We start from the raw sequence: 19125 nt of genomic DNA, 5'->3' as shown, positions 1-19125 counted from the left end.
CGCCACTGAGTCGGTCTGTCATTCTTGTCAGACGTCACTTTAGTTTTTTTACTCTATGTATATATTACTCTGTATCCTATATTGCTCTGTGCTCTATTTGTGTTTTGAGTTTAAGAGTAAAAAACAGTGTTTTATTGAGGAGAGCAAGAAGTAATCCAAAAAACTGGTCGCGGAAAAACCCACGCCAAAACACTCGTCTTCTCCATTATGTAGTATGTGGAGTGGATACATTGATCCAATTTTTGTTTAATTCATAAGATTATTAATAAATAATTTATAGGAGTCAGCTAATTAGCGGAACTTTAATGAAAAAAATACAGTTCCGAACCGCCCAGAAATAGCCATTTCCCATCAAGTGCTATCGGTCTAATTGTCATTATCGACTAGCGCTTATTGTCGAATGTATGACGTGATCTTGTGACTTGAAAAAATTATAGTTCCGGGTGTCCTATCGATAACGATTCCCGAAAATGTCACATTCGGTTGTCACCTGTCATTCCGTCAGGGCTGCACATTTCAGAAAAATTGTACAAAGGGGGTTTTCACACCGGTCTGGTTATTGACAACCGGTGATTTGAGAGTAGATAACATCACAACTATTCAGCAATAGGTACTAACGTAAAAAAAAATTAACAATCCCTTAGCAATTGTCAGGGTTTTATATTTTATAGAATTGTACAAAGGCTCTAGCTTACGGCTGTAGCTTACCGACCATATGACGTCACAAGTTGTGTTCACAAGACAACCTGTCGTAACTTTAAACCAAAACTTATAGTTCCGTTTGGCGATAGCAGCCTCGGTATGTCAAACTTGACATTTTGATGATAAAAAATTTTTTGTTGTTTTTGGCATTTGAAAAATTCGGTCCGGGTTCGTTTTTATTGTGCTCTTGACCTCATACCGTCATCTCTATAAATTAAAATAAAAATGGTAAGAAAACTTTTATTACATTTATCCGATACAAACACTGGAAACCTTATAATCATCTTTTCTTTTCGTAGACAAACTATACTGAAGATCAGATGGCAGGTAAGTGAACTTTTGTGGCCCCACCTTTGTGACTCATTAAAAATTCCACTATCCATAAACCTTTTTTAACTAAATATTAGCAAATAAATCAATCTTTTACCAGCTCACATTATAAACTGTCCAAGTACCATAAAAGAAACCATGAAAAAGAATGAGAAAATGGGGAGTGGTGGGACAAACTGTAGCCTGAATACTCTTCCAAGCTGAATCATGTTAAAATCTCATTTAATGCCAAATTTGGTATGATTTCTTCAGTACTGGTAATTTTAATGAGGTCGAACAGATGTTTGGCTCTCCATTTGATAATCTTTCAGTTGTGACCAATCTGTTTAAGTGAAATATTATAAAATGTACCTCTATGATCCTCCAGCTAAACTCAGTTTGACATCAGTAGAAGGTACTTTTAATTTTTTGTTTTTTGCTGGTTTTTCTGGATAATTAGGTGTTAAAATTCAATGGGAAATAATATTATTAATGTCCATACATAGACTAAATTGCTTTTCTCACCATTATATCCAAGTGAGTTTAACCCTATGCAATTGCTTTTTATCAATTTCATTACATGAAGTGTTTAATGTGAGTCATTTATAATATCTCAGAGGTATTTCTTAACATGTCAATATTGATAAGCTCAATATGCATGATTCATGTAATTGACAAGCTTGGAACTTATGGTTTCTTAATGGTAGTTACCTTTTACATCAAAATTTAAACCCTCTATATACTTTACCCATACACAAAATATAAAAAGATTTTTTCCGAAAATAAACTCAACTTTTTAACATAAGTTGAAGAAGTAGTCCATACTTGCAGTGGAGTTAATAAGTCAAAGGGTATAACATAATATCTCTCCTTAATTCTGGAGCACAATTGACTTAAGTCCCTGTGTGCATTTTGACTAAATGAATAGGGAAGGTAACATAAAAAAAATAACATTAATTAGTTTTTAGTGTATTTACAGTATTAACACAGCAAATTGGGCATTGTGCATTGTGGAACTTGAAAAAAAGAGAAATAGGTATATGACTATAAAGAACAAAACTGGAATACAGAATTACCAAAATAGATTAGGCAAACAAAGTAAACATGCATATTACAAAAGAAAATAGTAAAGTAACTAAATTTTTTATTTTATAATAATTTCAAGCAGTTTTTATAATGTTTGGAAGTATATTAAATACTTTTGATTTCGAGTCAAAGTCAAAGAGTGCTTTATTATTGGAGAGTTAAGCATGTTGTTCTTAAATGATCTTGTTCCTATATTGTGATGGCTAATGCAATTATGAAATGTTCTATTTTTAAAATTAAGTTATTATGTGAAGCTCTACTGTGTCAAGTGCTTTCGACACTGTCTAACTAACTAACTAAATTTCTGTTGTTTTCCACAAAAAGGGTGGCAGTACTGTCAGCAAACTTCAACAAGTTAAGACTTTTAATGGTTTATAACCCTTACTAAAGCTGTTTTACAAATTGAGTTAGTTTGGCCAAAGCATCCTCTATTTCAAGCTTCTCTCTAAATCCAAATTGATGTTATCGAATGAATTCAGTATTTTCTAAGAAAGAATTTAGTCTTAGTTTTATACATTTTTCAATAATTTTATAGAGTACTTGTCAATGCTATTGGCCTATAATTAATTTTTTTTTTGACAAGATTTATGTATTGGAATGATACTTTGTTGATGCTTTGAAAATATTTGGATAGATTCCAGTGCTAAAGACATTGATCCATTCTTTAATGAACTTATTTGAGCTACTAACTCATTATCAGTCATGCGGCTAAGATACACAGAATCATTATTTTGTACATGGTCTCTAGTTTCAACCATTAAAAGATTGATTTTCCTATTTTTATATATTTATTTATTTATAATACATGGAATCAACCCCATTACAAAAAATATATATATTTCTGAAAAAGAAATAAAAGCTATACTACCTAACCACTAATTACTAATTAACAATAATTATCAGACTTAATCTTAATACCAAGGATAATTAAACCGTTTTACAAGTAGTAACAATATTCTCTCAAAGTCAGAACAATTAACAATGCAAAATTAGCTAAGAAAAAACAAAATATATTATTATCAATGACAATGATCAAATGTATTTCAAATTATTAATCATGGAGCAAAATTAATTCAAAAAACAAAATCCTACAAACTCTTAATAAGACTCCTAAAATGCAATAAGGAAATTCCCAAAACTTCAATTCCAGTAGAGTTTACCAGCCTCAAGGCCCTTTCGACAGGCGAGTGCATAGCATAGTTGGTACGATGATAAGGCAAAGAAAACAATCAATTTACCCTCAGATTAGGGGTGGAATATTAAATGAAATCCTATATTAAGTAGTTCGGGACAAATCACAAGGCCATTCAAAAGTTTATAAATAATCACCAAATCATTCTCTGTGCGTCTCTTAAGTAAATTCCGCATATTCAGCAAGTTCATTGCTTCATCATAACAATGGTCATTAGGAACTGGAATGCGAAGTTTATAAAGGCAAAATCGTAGAAATTTATTTTGAACCCTTTCCAGTGCCATACAATTATTCATGTACAGAGGAGACCAAATTATTGATCCATACTCCAACAAAGAGACAACAAGTGATATGTACAACCATTTGCAAGTTTCAACCGACAGATCTTTACAATTGCGCAGGACAAAACCAAGGACCTTAGATGCTTTAGTTATAATAGTATTTACATGGGTATTAAAATTCAATTGTTCATCAAAAAAGATACCAAGGTCCTTTACTACTTCAGTGTACCTAAGATTAACATTATCAATAGTATAGGAGGAAGTTACCCATTTCTTTTTTTTGTAGAAACTAATGTAACTGCATTTACCCACATTCTGAGCCAAACTATTACCAACACACTATTCACACAATCTATTCAGATCATCTTGCAAGAGAACCATGTCTTGTTCTGAACTGATCACCCTATGAAACTTCAAATCATCGGCAAATAACAAAAAATTACTATTTTTAAAGCAAACCAAAATATCATTAATGAAAATATTGAACAACAGGGGAGAACAATGACCACCCTGTGGAACCCCAGAGGTCACACTGATAAGGTGCGACCTAGCATCCCCAATTTGTACCTGCTGAAATCTGTCGGAAAGAAAACTTGCAAACCAGGCCACCAAACAATCTGAAAAACCAAAAAGTCTCAATTTTTCTAGGAATAAGATATGGTTGACACTGTCAAATGCCTTGGAAAAGTCTGTATATATTACATCCACTTGTTCACCCCTCTCCAAAGCATTTAACAGAGCACCCTGATACAGCAACAAGTTTGTAATAGCAGACTTGCCATGACTGAAGCCATGCTGTTCACTTAACAGAAGTTCTTTGCAATAAAAATTAATTTGGTCATAATTTGGGATGGCAGACTGTACACACACACACCTGTAATTGATCATTTCATTAGCAGCACCACATTTAAATATAGGTGTAATAAAACTGAGTTTCCACTGGGAAGGAAAAACTGTCAAGTCTAAAGACCTACTGAATAAAGTAAAGAGGGGATAAGAGAGGGCACATACACATTTTCTCAAAAAATAATTGGGTATACCATCAGGGCCAGCACTAAGTTTAAGGGGTAATCGAAAGATCTTATCAAAAATTAATCCAATAGATAATTTAAGATTTGGAATAGTCATGTTTACACCAGCCTGCCGAAGAAGGTAAGACATTATTATCTCTGTTATAGACAGTAGAAGAAAACCTGGCAAACCCCTCTGCAATTTGTTCACAACCTGCAAACTCCCCATCATTATAGGTCATCAAATCAGGAAGCCTATTCGTTGCTCTCCTGTTATTAAACTTATACCAAAAACTTTTGGGGTTTGTATAAAGTAACTGGTCCAAATTTGAAATAAAGTTCTGGTAACAAGTCTCCGTTAGAGTTTTGCACCTAGCTCTAAGATCTGAGAAGACTTCGTAGTCTGCAACAGTATGACGAGACTGATATTTTTTATGTGAAATTTTTTTTTGCTGGATCAAGTACATTTTAACTCCCCTGAAAACCAACTGGGAAAAGACGAGGTTTTGAATCTCTTAAGAGGCACAAACAAAGCTATAGCCATATTCAATATATGATAGAACTCTGACACCGCATCATCAATATTAATTACATTCAAAACATGGTCCCAATCAACTCCACACAAATAACTATTAACACCTAAATAATTTGCATTTCTAAAGTCATAGAAGAACTGTACAAAATTTAAAGTTTTTTCTTTACCTTTGTTAAAAGTTAATTCAAAATGATAAGGCTTATGATAGACAGATTCATCAAAAACACAGTCAACAGCTTCGCTCACCACTAGATCATTCCTATTTGTAAAAGTGAGATCAAGAAAGGTATTTCTCATCATTTGGCACAAAATTCCTTTGAAAAAAGTTAAGGTAAGAATAAAACTCCCCAAGTATTAATCCACATGAGTTAGGTGGGCATCTAACAACAGTTCCAAACTCATCATTTTCTCAAAGAGCATCCGGAACATTAAAATCACCAAAAATAATAAAGTCAGAGTTTGAAAATTGTTGCCTGAGAATATCAACTGACTGACAATGTCCTGCATAAGAATCCGTATTGGACCCAGGTGGGATATACACCCCTCCAATTACAAAACTACTCCCGCCCACATTACAAGCTAAAAACAATTGCTCAACTGAATTGTACTGTAATCTAAGTTTTTTGGCATTTGTAAAGTCTCTAATGTAAATTAATACACCTCCACCTCTGCGTTTATTGCTTGTAAGAGACGATCTATCACAGCGAAACAGATTGAAAGATTTCACAGCCAATTCAGCATCCGCTTGTTAAACTCATCAAAAATCTTAGCCGAGCACTTTCGCTGTAGGGGGGTACAGTCACTTTTAACTTTGAATGCATGCCCAGAACATATGTTCGCAGCCTTCAAGACATCCTTAGCGATCTTGTTATTGGAGAATATTACCTTTAGTGGACGGGTCCTATTATCCAGTTGTTTCCCCAGTCGAACAACTTTAACAATGTCCCCAGCTGCTCCCTCTTCTTTGATCGATACCAACATCTCCGCCACTTTTCTTTTGTCTTCCTCAATCCTCTCAGCCCGGTCATTTATCTCAGTAAGTAAGGTATCCATATCTGATGATTCAGAAGATGGTGGTTTGTGCTGTTCTAGTGATATTTTAACAGAAGTCATTTCCGTTTTAAGCTCTGCAAATGAAGTATGGAAGCAATGTTTGATGGATTTAATATCATCTCCAAGACATTTTAATGAGGCCATGAGATCAGGAACAACCCTGGTCACTACTTGAACCTCCTGAATTTGTTCCTCCAGTAGAGTCACTCTGGTACCGATCTTAAATAAGTTTTTGATTTTGGGGGCACACTCCTTGCAAATGTATGGAATGGAGCTACTCTGAGCTGATATGGCACTGGACTTCACTGGATCTTTACTTTTTTCTGGATATTTTACTCAAGTACTGCTTGAAATCATCTGCCATTAAAAGAGTATTAGAGAGCGTTTAATTGACCTAATATGCCTTTTTGCTTAACTCCAATTGGTTACTTCTGTTACTGTGTGCCATGACTTTTTTGGATTTTTAATGGTATCAGACAAGGCTTTTTTGTAAAAGAATAAAAATTCTTTTCTCTGGAAGTTCATTAAAGCCAAATTTAATTTCTTTAATTTTTTAAATAGAGAAATTAATAAAAAGTTGACCTTTATATATCTTAAACTTAAGTTCCTGTACCTGTTTGAATACATACATCCTTAACTTAAATATTTATTGAATGAATCTCTCATTTTTTCACAACTTGATATAGAGATTGAGCTGCCCTGTCCTGCATTCTGGAAGAAAAGCACTGAAGAAATAATATAGAGGAAATAAATAATTCAAAAATATTTAGGAGCCTACCTAAATTCCTTTAAGATCAGCAAGACTATTCCAGTCTACAAAAAGTGATGATAAACTTTGTGTTACAAAGTATAGAACAATTTGCCTATAGTCCCAAAATTCTTTGAGTACCTCTTTAAAAAGCATATTCTTTATCAACATAGAACAACACTTTGTGAATATTTAGTTTTTATGTAATGGTTTATACTTTATCATATTGTTGCATAATAACCAACATTTTTTTATTATTATTATAATTAAATGTTATTTTGTAAATGAAATATCATGTAAAAAAAACCCATTAGTCAATATATAAAAATAAATACCTATATTTGATTGGCATACATCACAAAACCTAATCTGTATTTATTATTATTGCAGTTAAACAAATGGGATTAACTTTAAAAACCTCTTATAAACCTAAGAGATTTCCGCCTGAAAAATTCTTAATGGCACTTAATCCTGATTTTTTTTTTAAAAACAGATTAGATTAGATAACATGCCATATAAATTAGCACCATAATTTTAATACAATAATGCTTAAGTCAGAATCTAATAGTAACAATAATGTCTATCCCACCAGAATTCCAAGAGGCTTTCCAGTTGTTCGACAACCGAGGTGACAACAAGATCCATGTGGCCCAAATCGGTGATGCACTGAGGGCGCTTGGTCAAAACCCTACGGAGTCAGATGTCCAGAAGTACACCCAACAGTACAAACCCGACGAGAGGGTTTCGTTTGAAGTCTTTTTACCCATTTATCAAGTAAGAAGTGGAAAAAAACCACTAAAACATTCACTTCAGTTTTCGTATTTTTTGTAGCAAATTTCAAAAACTCGAAGTGCCGACACTGCCGATGACTTCATCGAGGGTCTCCGTCATTTCGATAAGGACGGAAACGGTTATATTAGTGCCGCGGAACTGCGCCACCTGTTGACCACTCTAGGAGAAAAATTGACCGACGATGAGGTAATAGATTGGATTTTATCGGGTGGTATATATGTAAAAAATGAGGTTTTTAGGTTGGCGAGCTGCTTCAGGGCCAAGAGGATTCCCAAGGAAACGTGAATTACGAAGAGTTTGTGAAATTAGTCATGTCCGGTTAGCGATAGAACAGCGGGAACCTCGCTAATATTTAACTTATTAGTCCTAAAAACGTGGGTTTTATAATATTATAATCAAAACGGCGATTTTCCAATTATTATATTTATTGTAAATTAGAGCATTTATTTCTAAAAAGTGGTGGTGCCTTCATTCCAGTTTTGTACCCTTTATTTATATTGTCAGTTACAATATACTTTTTTTTATTTCATTTTCGGGCCGTTTTATTTAATGTATTTATGTAGCGCATTAGTGTTACAAGTGTATTACACGTTATTGACTTGATCCTTCCCATATAAGAAAAAAAATTTAAGATTATGACAAATAAATCTGGTTTTACATAAAATCTAGACTAGGTCCAAAACATAAAAGTTAAATATAATAAAATAATGTTAAAACATTAAAAATAAATAGCAAATAGATATAACTTAAAATTGTGAAATACAACACTAAAACTGTGCTATTTATTAAGATGAAATCTGCTATATCTAGATATATTTTCAAAAACGCTGAGGCTGCTAGTGCCATTTAGTCAGGCAGCATCTGATGTTTCAATTTTAAAATAAACAAATACACTGAACATAATAACAGGTTAGATATGTTTGGATTCTCGGAGCATACAATTCAATTTATGGAGTCTTACTAGAAAAAAAGAAAATGTGCTATATCACGTAAGACAAAACAAAATCTTGTGTACAAGCATCCTAAAAACTAAAAAAATTCCAAATTCACTTTAAATTTCAAACAAACATAACATCTAAGACATTTTACCATAAAATTTACACACATTACCAAATTAATTATAACAAAATTTTGCATTACCAAGCCGTACGCTCCATGGTTGACTGACGCTGTAAGGGCTATGATGCAGGATAGAGATAAAATGCTAGCAAGGTACAAAAAGAATAAAAAGTATTGATGACTGGAATAGTTATAAACTCCTAAGAAATATGACCACTCTTGCAATACGTAATGAAAAAAAAATCATATTTTAATTTACAATTAACTGCTACAAAAATGTGTTTGGTCTTCAAGCAAATTACTTAACCTAAAAAATAAACAAAATAGAAATAATATTCCTAAAAATCTTGAAAATGTTGAAAAAATTCAGTTTTTTATCAACTCTGTTCCAAAAATTCATTTAAATAAAAATACTCTAAATTATTATAAAAGTGTTAAAAATTACTTATTACAAACGAGTTTTAGGTTTTTGGCCGTGTCGGAGTATGATATTGTAAAGGTTATTAATAACATTATTAATATACTTACCATCCGACTATGCCTGCCTTTTCTACTACCTTATATTGTCCATGTCATAAACTTCTGTCTCGAAAATTCCGTTTTTCCTTCAATGAGGAAAAAAAGCGAAAGTTAGCCCTTTACCCAAGACGTTAAATCCTCTTACATTAAGCGATCTGAGGCCAATAAGCATTCTTCCAACGATCTCAAAAATATAAGAAAAAGTAATGGAAATGCAGCTTCAGAAATGTGTTAAAGATAACTCAATTTTACCAGTGACACAATCAGGGTTTAAATCAAACCACAGCTGTTGTACGGCATTGGCCTCTATAACTGATGATATTTTATCAGCATTTGATTCCAATAAACTAACATTACTGGTAATGCTTGACTATAGCAAGGCGTTTGATACTCTCAACCATGATCTTTTAATAAATATTTTGTCATTTGTTGGTTTAGGAGAGGGGGCATGCGCGTTGATTGCTAATTATCTTAGAGATAGATATCAAGCTGTTTCTTATAATGGCGTAGATTCTGGTTTTTTAGAGATTTCTTCTGGCGTGCCTCAGGGCTCCATCCTTGGGCCAATCCTTTTCTCAATCTATGTATCAAACATGGCAAAAATATTCATATCATCTAAGCAGCACTATTACAGTGGCGGCCAGCTAATTAAAAACGACACAAAATTTAATTTTTTTGGAAAACCATTTTATGCAGTTTTACGAATGATATTTATTTATAAGGGTTAGACATATTAAACACATTCTACCATAAATCAATAGTAATCTATTCAAAAATCTAGGGAAAAAAATGTTTACAAAATTAATGGACAACAAATTAAAAACGAATTCAATATTTTAATTTTACACCAAAAAAAATCAGTATTTGGTAGGATATCCTTTAGCTTCTTTTATTGCTAGACATCTTCTTTGCATAGATTCTATTAAAGTTTGACAGCGAGTAACTGGGATGGAATACCAAGCTTCTTGAACACCTTTCACTAGTTCGTCCATGTTTTTAAATTGCTTTGGCTGAATTGTTCTTTTAAGATCATTCCACAGATTCTCTATCGGGTTGAGGTCTGGACTACACGAGGGCCATTCAATTACATCAACGACGTTTTGTTCAAACCACCTTTTTACTGAACGTGCTGTATGCTTGGGGTCATTATTCTGTTGAAATTTCCAGGTAATAGGTAATTTTTCTTCTGCATATGGAAGCATCACATTTTCTAATATAGATTTGTATTTCTCCTGATCCATAATTCCATCTATTTTATAAATTGGTCCAACTCCATACCATGACATGCAGCCCCACATCATGATTGAACCACCTCCATGTTTAACAGTTAATTTTGTGAATCTTGGATTTAATTCCTCACCAGGTGGTCTTCGTACGTAAGTACGACCATCCGATCCGATGCGATTAAGTTTTGTTTCATCCGACCAAAGTATATTTTTCCATTGGGTAAGGGTCCAACTCAAATGATCGCGTGCGAACTGCAATCGGAGTTTACGATTCTTCTTTGAGACAAGTGGCTTCTTTCGGGAAACTCTTCCAAATAGTTGAAACTCATTAAGTCGGCGGCGAATTGTTCTTACTGATGGCTTCGGATCGTTTTGTGCATACATTTCACGTCTGATATCTACTGCTGTTAAATGGGGCGACTTTTTTGCTAAACGTACCATAATTTTATCCTCTCTTGCGGTTGTTATTCTAGGCCTTTTCTTCCTAGGTACATTTCTAACCGTGCCGTGAGTTTTATAATGTTTAATAGCATTATGAACCATAAATTTGGAACATTTTAGCATTGCTGCAACTTTACTGTATGAATGCCCTTCTTGAATCAAATTTAAAATTACTTGTCTTTTTTCAGGGTCACAACTCTTTTTTTTACCCATAACGTTTGTTTTATATTGACCTTGTATTACTTAAGTGAGACACCAACTAAATGATAAATAAATGCTACACATTCATATTCGACAAAAATTGATACAAAAAAACAAAAGATGAATCATTTCTATTTAGCTGTCCAAGGTATTGTTGTCCACTAAATTGTTAAAATATCAGATTCCAAACCTGTTTCAAATCCAAATATTTATGCATGTGCAAGCTTAACATGAAGTGATAAAAACATTTATGTGCAAATAGAAAATATACCGTATGATTTTAGCATAAAATATTAAAAATTGTATCGTTTTTAATTTGCTGGCCGCCACTGTATGCTGATGATACTCAAATATATCTCTCATTTGAACCAGGTGAAAGTTCCCAAGCAGTGGCTGCCATTAATTATGACCTTGCCAGCATTTACGAGTTTTCTAAAAATCATTGCTTACAATTAAATTCTATGAAATTAGCATTTATGCTGTTTGGGGGCAAGAGTAGCCGTAAGAGTTTTTTACAGTATTATAGGGACCTAATTCATATCAACAACGAGCCTATAAAACACGTCGAGCACTGCAAGAGCTTGGGTTTGATTCTGGATAGTGACCTGCGATACACGCAGCACGTAAATTCATGTATTCAAAAAGTATTTTCAAACCTTAAAAATATTGATACACATCGTTACGTTTTAAATAGAAAAACAAAAATTCTACTGTGTGATTCGCTCTTCCTATCACAGCTTAATCATTGCGATGCAGTCTATGGTCCATGCTTGAAAACTGCTGAAGAGAGTAGAATTCAGAAACTCCAAAATGCGTACCTTAGATTAATATGTGGCATAAGAAAGCGCAACCCCATAAAACACATCAAGCTTAAGGAAACCAGGTGGTTGACTATGAGCAACAGAAGGATTTTTCACGCATCTTCAATGTTTTTTAAAATAATTAATTTAAGATCTCCACCTTACTTATATAATAAAATAAAATTTTGCACAGATGTTCACAATATTAATACCCGGTATAAAGGAAGGCTAAACCTCTGCTTCACTCAAGTGGAACTTATAAAAGATTATTTTCTTATCAAATTTCAAAAATTATAAATAGCTAATACCAAAAACATTTTTAGCTTATATTCTTTAAAAAAATACATTTTTAAGAAATTACTGCAGGAACAATAAAGCATAATTTAGTGGTTGTTTCGTTTCTTTTTTTTTTCTTTTTTTTTTTGTACTTTCTTTTCTCTATTCCGATGATGATAACAAAAACAATCAATGCAATAGACTATATATTATGATATACATACATATAACAGACTGTATCTTGTGGGGTTGAATTTGTTTCTTGTTCCTTGTGTAGGCATATATGCTGTCACATTTTCTTTTTTTGCTGGTTGATGTACTCTTTATAATTTATAGCGTTTATATTATTCCTATTTTGAAACTTAGTATAGTATAGATAATTAGGTTATATGGAAGAACAGGCATTTAGATATCTAAATCTTTGTGCGCTGAATCTCGCCTTTAAACTATTAACCTTGTAATTATTGTATTCTTTTTCCTAAATAAAAAGACTATTATTATTATTATTATTATTATTATTAAAACAGATTGAAAAAAAAGCATCTTTTTGATAAATTTGATTGAAGGATAAGTAAAGCTGTCAATAAAACAGAATTTAGAGGAAGTAAATTAAAATAGCTATTTAATAGGAAACAAAACTAAAACACTAAAATGATGTCAGAGCACAGGTCAAAAGGTGTCATTAAAAAAATCGTCAGGGCTATAATATGCCCTGGATAATAAAAGTGATTTTCATTTCTTTTTGAATTTCTTAACTTCTAAAATTTATCTAATACATAGAGGAACATGGTTGTAAATTTTTTTGCTAAGGTATATAAGTGAGTTCTTGGTGAGGGAGGATGTAGGGATTGGTAAGGGAAAATCTTTAACCTGGCGAGTCATATGACCAGTGTTAGAGGGAGGTCTAGGACATTTATGAATGAGAGTAGCTGTTTCTAAGATAAAAAGAGTTAGGACTTTTTGAGACATAAGGAGAGGTTTACAAGAATCTCTTAAGCGGAACATAGGTATCTAACTGCCTTTTTTTGAATCACAAAAATTATGTTTAATAATCCCTTGTTGCTTAAACCCCAAAAAGGCAAGCCATAACGAAGATGGGACTCAATAAGAGAAAAGTACACTGAACGTGCAACTACCCCTCCCAGCTCATGCCCCGCCATTCTTTCTGCAAAGCATCCAGAGGATAATTTTGATGCAAGATTTAGGATATGACCTTCGAAGCGAAGGCGACCATCACTGGTAATACCAAGGAACTTACAGTTTTCTTTGTATTGCAAGGGAGAGTTTTCACTAAACATAAGGCCCTGAACGTCACACTTAAATCCCATAATAAAGGTTTTGCCCACATTAAATACAAGCCTGTTTGCAGCACACCACTGCGATAAAATCTTAAGATCCTTAAAAACCTGAACTCTAACATTATCAGAATCTCTATGATTCCATAAAATGGTGGTATCATCAGCAAACTGAACCACTTTGCCCTGCAGTTTTAATGAACCCAAATCATTTACATAGAGCAAAAATAATAGTGGTCCTAACACTGAACCCTGAGGTACTCCAGTTTTAAGGGATCTGGAATCGGATAAACATCCAGATACTGTAACTCTTTGGGTACGATTAGACAGATAGGATTCCAGCCATTGCAATGCCACACCTCTAAAGCCATAATTATTGAGCTTAGACAGCAGTATTCCATGATCTACACAATCAAATGCCTTGGATAAATCGCAAAACACTGCCGCCGCGGACTCTCCAGAATTTAAGGACACATAGACACTCTCCAAAAAGCCGAAAACAGCGTCATGAGTCCCTTTTCCCGTTTGAAATCCAAACTGATTTGCAGATAAAATGCAATTATGTTGCAAAGATAGGCAGCATAGGGTTAAGGTGGGAGAATCTTTAAAAAGTGCGGTATTGTTATTCAGGCTAGTATGAAGTTGATATTTCACAATTTTTTTCAGCTAGTTGAAGAGAAAATCATTTCAGATAGATCAATTAATTCTATTATTCTTGCCTGAATTATTAACAGATTTTCTTTTCGGTTTTAACGTTTATTTTCAGTGTTTAGGCATTTTGAATCATTAAATTCCGCATCAAATAAAATATTCAAAAATTTCACTTAAACTAGAAGAAAAAAGGGCTGAATCAGATGGCAGAATGGCAAGCGTTATTCAAATTCAGGGTAGAACCCTGGAAAAGAAGATACTTCTTCCAGGCAGTTGAAGATTTTTTATTTTTTACAGGCAATTGAGGAGAAAATAATTTTAGTTCAAATAATTGTTGAAGAGAAAATAATAAACAACAGGCAAATGAAGCAATTTTGCATTTTTTCCAGGTAGTTAAAGAGAAAATCATTTCAGATAGTCGAAGTAATTCTGTAATTCTTGATTGAAATATCAACAGATCTTTTTGGTTTAAGGTTTATTATCAGTGTTAAGCCATTCTGCCATTGAAATCGGCACCACAGCAAATATTCAAATAGGATTAACTAGAATTTATTAAATGATGTTTACCAACAAAAACTAATTAATTCGCGATATAATATCAATAATTGTAGACCCAAAGCGAGATTATATTTTTTGGTAACTTTACATATAGAAAACATAAAATTTAAATACCCATAAATATACAGTAGTGGCCAAAATTGTAGCAACAAATCTGAATTTTACTAATATTTAATAATAACTATTATATGTATGTTTTAATCGTAAAAGTACGCCACTGGTTTAGATGGCCTCTTAATATTTAAACAAAATTTCTCATTCAAATAAAAAAAAGCCTACCTGTTTTTTTGCTGACAATAAATATTTGTAATTGCAAATATATTATTTCACCTGGTCATAATTATAGCAACATTTGAAATTTAGTGCTCTTTCAATCTGTTGAAGTGCAATATTGAAACAATTTATATTGTGATTTCTTGGTAGTTATTAACTTATTTAAATAACAGTATGAGTCGTGGTAAAACCGTGTCTGTTGAAGTGAGGCAACTTATAATTAATCAGTATAAGTCAGGCATCAAACAGTCATCCATTGCAAAAAATTTTGCTCTTCACAGATCAGTTGTATCACGTATAGTGAAAAGATACAATAACACAGGGGCTGGTAGTACCCAAAAAAAAATTCGGGACGTCCCCGGAAAACTTCAAAAAAAAGTGACAAAATGATTGTTCGGATTTCCAGGCAAAACCCATTTTTGTCCTCTTCAAAAATTAAAGGGCTTTTGGATGGCAGTGGGTGTTCCGATCTTAGTGAACGATCCATAAGGCGGCGTCTATTTGAAAATAAGTGGTTTGGACGCAGACCAGCAAAAAAGCCTCTTCTTTCCAAGAAGAACGTGAAGGCCCGACTTGAATTTGCTCGAGAACACCAGGGCTGGACTATTGATCAGTGGCGCAGAGTTATTTTTAGCGATGAATCAAAATTCAATTTATTTAAAAGTGATGGTGCTGCATACGTTTCACGTCCTGTAGGCAAAAGATTTAATCCTCGGTACACTTCTCCTACAGTTAAGCATGGTGGTGGTTCAGTTTTAGTGTGGGGCTGTTTTTCAGGGTTTGGTATGGGACCTCTTCACAGAATAGAAGGGATTATGGATCGATTTATGTACAAGGATATATTAAAGAATGTTATGTTACCCTATTCTGAAGAAAATATGCCGCTGTTATATCAATTTCAACATGACAATGATCCAAAACATTCTTCAAGGCTAATAAAAGAGTTTCTCCATGATGAAAAAATTAATGTTATGAAGTGGCCCTCCCAATCTCCGGATTTAAATCCAATAGAAAATCTTTGGGAAATTGTGGATAACAGGTGTAGAACCAGGAATTTCAAAAATGCTGGAGAACTTTTCGAAACTCTTCAGGATACTTGGTTGTCAATCGATCATGATGTTATAAACAAACTTATTTTATCCATGCCAAAAAGATGCATTGCTGTTATAAGGGCTAAAGGGTACTATACTAAATACTGAAGAATATTATTGTATTGTAATCTTATTTTGACTTTGGAGAATAAATAAATTGATTTTTCTAAAATGTGTTGCTATAATTTTGTCCAACCCGTTTCCTAAAAAAAATTCCCATTTTTTATTTCTTTTATAAAGTAACAAAAAAATAAACATAAATAAAAAGCTTTGTAAAAAATACATCATAATATATACCAGTTTTTTTTTTAATCTACCACATCATATAATTTGAAGGAACAATGTACTTGTTGCTATAATTATGGCCACTACTGTATAATATAAATCTTTGTATAATTAAATAAAAATTGTACGTAGTCATAATATATAAGTATGGTACATAAACATAGTACAAAATAGAACGCTTTAACATTATTTAATAAAAAAGCGGTTTATTGAATATAATACTCTCTTCAGCAAATGATTTGATTTCAAATTACAGGTAATTGTGCCTTTTTTGCATTGTATAGTATAGAGCTTTTAACTAACTCTGACCGTGGGGTTGGAAGATACAGATCAAGCTTCTCATTCTTAAGTGGGTAGTTGTGAGATCTGTTATTCTTGCGTATTAAACACAATTAATACAAGATTACCATTAGATTCATTCCACTACGCTTGGCGCACGCCTTAACTTTCCTACAATCCTTTGATAAATATCTACATCAGCAACACCGCAAACATCTTCTAAAAACATAATCATTGCAGACTCTCTTTCTCTCCCTTCTTCTCAATAAAAACATCATAAGCAAAACTCACATTGCAACAGCTTAGTTGGGTTTATTTCATTTAACATAAAATTTCAATAATACTATAGTTAGACAATAAATAAGACTATCATCATGATAAAAATTACCAATAAAGGATAAAATTCAATAACGGCGAGTATAACACGAGGGGCTTTAAATTAAAGAAACTTGTGTACATTCTACTGATAACAGCCTTAAAACGTTTCTATATACTAAACTCTATAACTACGAATTTTTATCTATCCACTTCTTCTGTGATATTTTCCTTAATACTGTCCGGCTGGTATGTAGACTCGCTCATTGTAGATCGTGATATTCCAACAGAGGCTGCATGCTCGGCTTCATCTACTTTAATTGTCGTAAAACGCGGATTTTTGGACACCTACAACGCCCCTGTTAAGTACATTAATAAATACAACCATATTAACTTACCAATTCCGTTGTCAAAGAGGTTTTTCTCGAACAATTTCCGCTCAGTTTGGCACTTTCACCACACGGTTGACTCAGCTGTGTAACCAATAAAGGCCTTTTAGGCTCGTTAGTTCTCATTTTACCCCCCAGCTCAGGCCTAAGATTATCTTTTCCCAATGGTACGTCGCTCGCCCTCCTAGGCACACCAGCAATATCCAACAAACTGCGATTAGTGGTATTCCCGTGGAAACTTCTGGATATTCTGGCGATCTTGGGCGCCTCAACGGAGTCCTCCTCCTTAACAAACCCCGTTCCGGAATTCAATTTGGTGATTAACTCGCGGTCTTTTTCCACCTTTTTAATCGATCCGGTGTTCAAATTTTTACCCACGTCCACGTTATCGGTTTTCGAGTCTTTGTTGATGTCGAAAAATTTCTCTTTGCTGGTGCTCCACTTTAAGCAACCCACACTGGTGTTATTCACGTTCGGATTCGAACTGGACGTGTCCTTATCGAACTGACTAAAATCCTTAATCAGATGCCTTATGTCGATCGTGTCTACGTCACTTTTTCTGCTATACAACGACTGGGCCCTCTTAATATTTGAAATCGGTTTCATTCTACGCGTTCCCTCTTTAAAATCGTTCGAGCATACGCTGACGTTACCGGTGGACGATGATATTGCGAAGGGGGTGGCGGACGTGCTTTCGGCCAGGGCGGACCTAAGGGCGTTACAATTATTCACTAACGTTCTCGAGGTTTCGCTGGTCAATGTTTCATTGTTATCGATCATTTCTTTGTCGATGTCCTCGGTGATGGTGAAGTCAAAGTCTAGAGCTGAAGAGGAGCCCGCTGTCGCATCGTTGGTATTGAAATCGACTTCTGATCCGTAGGAGATCGGAGTTAAGTCACCGCTGGCAGCTATAATAAACATGATTTAGTTAGTTTGAAAAAATTAAGGAAATCTATACGCTATAAGCGTTTTTATTCAGGTTTTTGAATTGTTTCTCTTAAATATGATAATTTTAGGTAACTGCAAGGCCTTTAAAATTTTGGGCGATTTACGGTACATTAAAAGAGCTTCTACTCCTCGACATACAGATGGCGGTAAGAAAGCGAAATTATCTTTTCGAGACTATACGGATTGTCAAGCGTTTATTTATTTATAAACACTATCTTGCAGATGAAAACGGCATTACGTGACAGTACAAAAAAAAAACAAAATTACAATACCTACTAAACAATTAATGCTTAACAAAAACTAAACAATTTCTGTTAATAAAAATAGATACATATTTTAACAACCTGTTTATATCATTTTTCTAAAACTGGCCACAGATTTCGCAAATAGATCGACATCCTCCGATATAGCATTATAAGGTACTATAGGTATAATTATTTTACACATTGCATGTAAAGGTGAAAAATTCAAAACATTGTGTGGCCAAATGACATTTTGTATGATATATTTAAAATAATATACTTTTTTTTGAGTTCATATATAGGATATTCCATTTAAAAATGTATTTTGGACCATGATTATAAAGAACTTACCACTTTTTCTATATTATCGATTCTATACAAATCTTGTAGTCTATGAAATCTTTAAAGGTAAATGGGAAAATGAAAATTAGTGTGTATTTTACGTTTAACATATTTACTTATTGCCTCATTTATTGCTAATTTGTTGATATTGATCTAATTGATAATATTTCCCAAGGAACATTACCAGTAAATTGAGTTGTGGGTAATTCGTTGGTGATTTTATTACA

The 19125-nt window shown here is 33.4% G+C and overlaps 2 protein-coding genes across 8 annotated transcripts in view; one reads left to right on the top strand and one right to left on the bottom strand.

Annotated features, from left to right (window-relative positions):
* The first annotated feature begins 792 nt into the window (after window positions 1-792).
* On the top strand, window positions 793-8237 carry LOC126735433 (myosin-2 essential light chain). Of its 2 annotated transcripts, XM_050439416.1 has the most exons (5): window positions 793-930; window positions 1002-1029; window positions 7509-7690; window positions 7748-7894; window positions 7948-8237. In XM_050439416.1, exons 1-5 carry the CDS (start codon window positions 928-930, stop codon window positions 8029-8031), a joined length of 444 nt encoding a protein of 147 aa, XP_050295373.1. In that variant the 5' UTR covers window positions 793-927; the 3' UTR covers window positions 8032-8237. The 2 variants fall into 2 exon arrangements, with proteins under 2 accessions (XP_050295373.1, XP_050295372.1); XM_050439415.1 differs by lacking the exons at window positions 793-930; window positions 1002-1029 and adding an exon at window positions 1264-1426.
* Window positions 8238-16954: 8717 nt separating this feature from the next.
* The window catches only part of LOC126734802 (inositol hexakisphosphate and diphosphoinositol-pentakisphosphate kinase), a 61962-nt gene continuing 59791 nt past the window's right edge, over window positions 16955-19125 (bottom strand). For all 6 annotated transcript variants that reach the window (XM_050438544.1, XM_050438542.1, XM_050438541.1 and 3 more), the window contains 2 exons: window positions 17376-18274; window positions 16955-17325 (listed from right to left, as the gene is read on the bottom strand). In XM_050438544.1, coding sequence (XP_050294501.1) covers window positions 17179-17325; window positions 17376-18274 — 1046 coding nt within the window. In that variant the 3' untranslated portion in view covers window positions 16955-17178. The remainder of the gene's footprint in view (window positions 17326-17375; window positions 18275-19125) is intronic.

This window comes from Anthonomus grandis, chromosome 4 (genome assembly GCF_022605725.1).
Source record: "Anthonomus grandis grandis chromosome 4, icAntGran1.3, whole genome shotgun sequence".
Classification (NCBI taxonomy): Eukaryota; Metazoa; Arthropoda; class Insecta; order Coleoptera; family Curculionidae; genus Anthonomus; species Anthonomus grandis.
The sequence above is the reverse complement of the archived record's forward strand: the minus strand, read 5'-3'. Positions and strand labels throughout refer to the sequence as shown.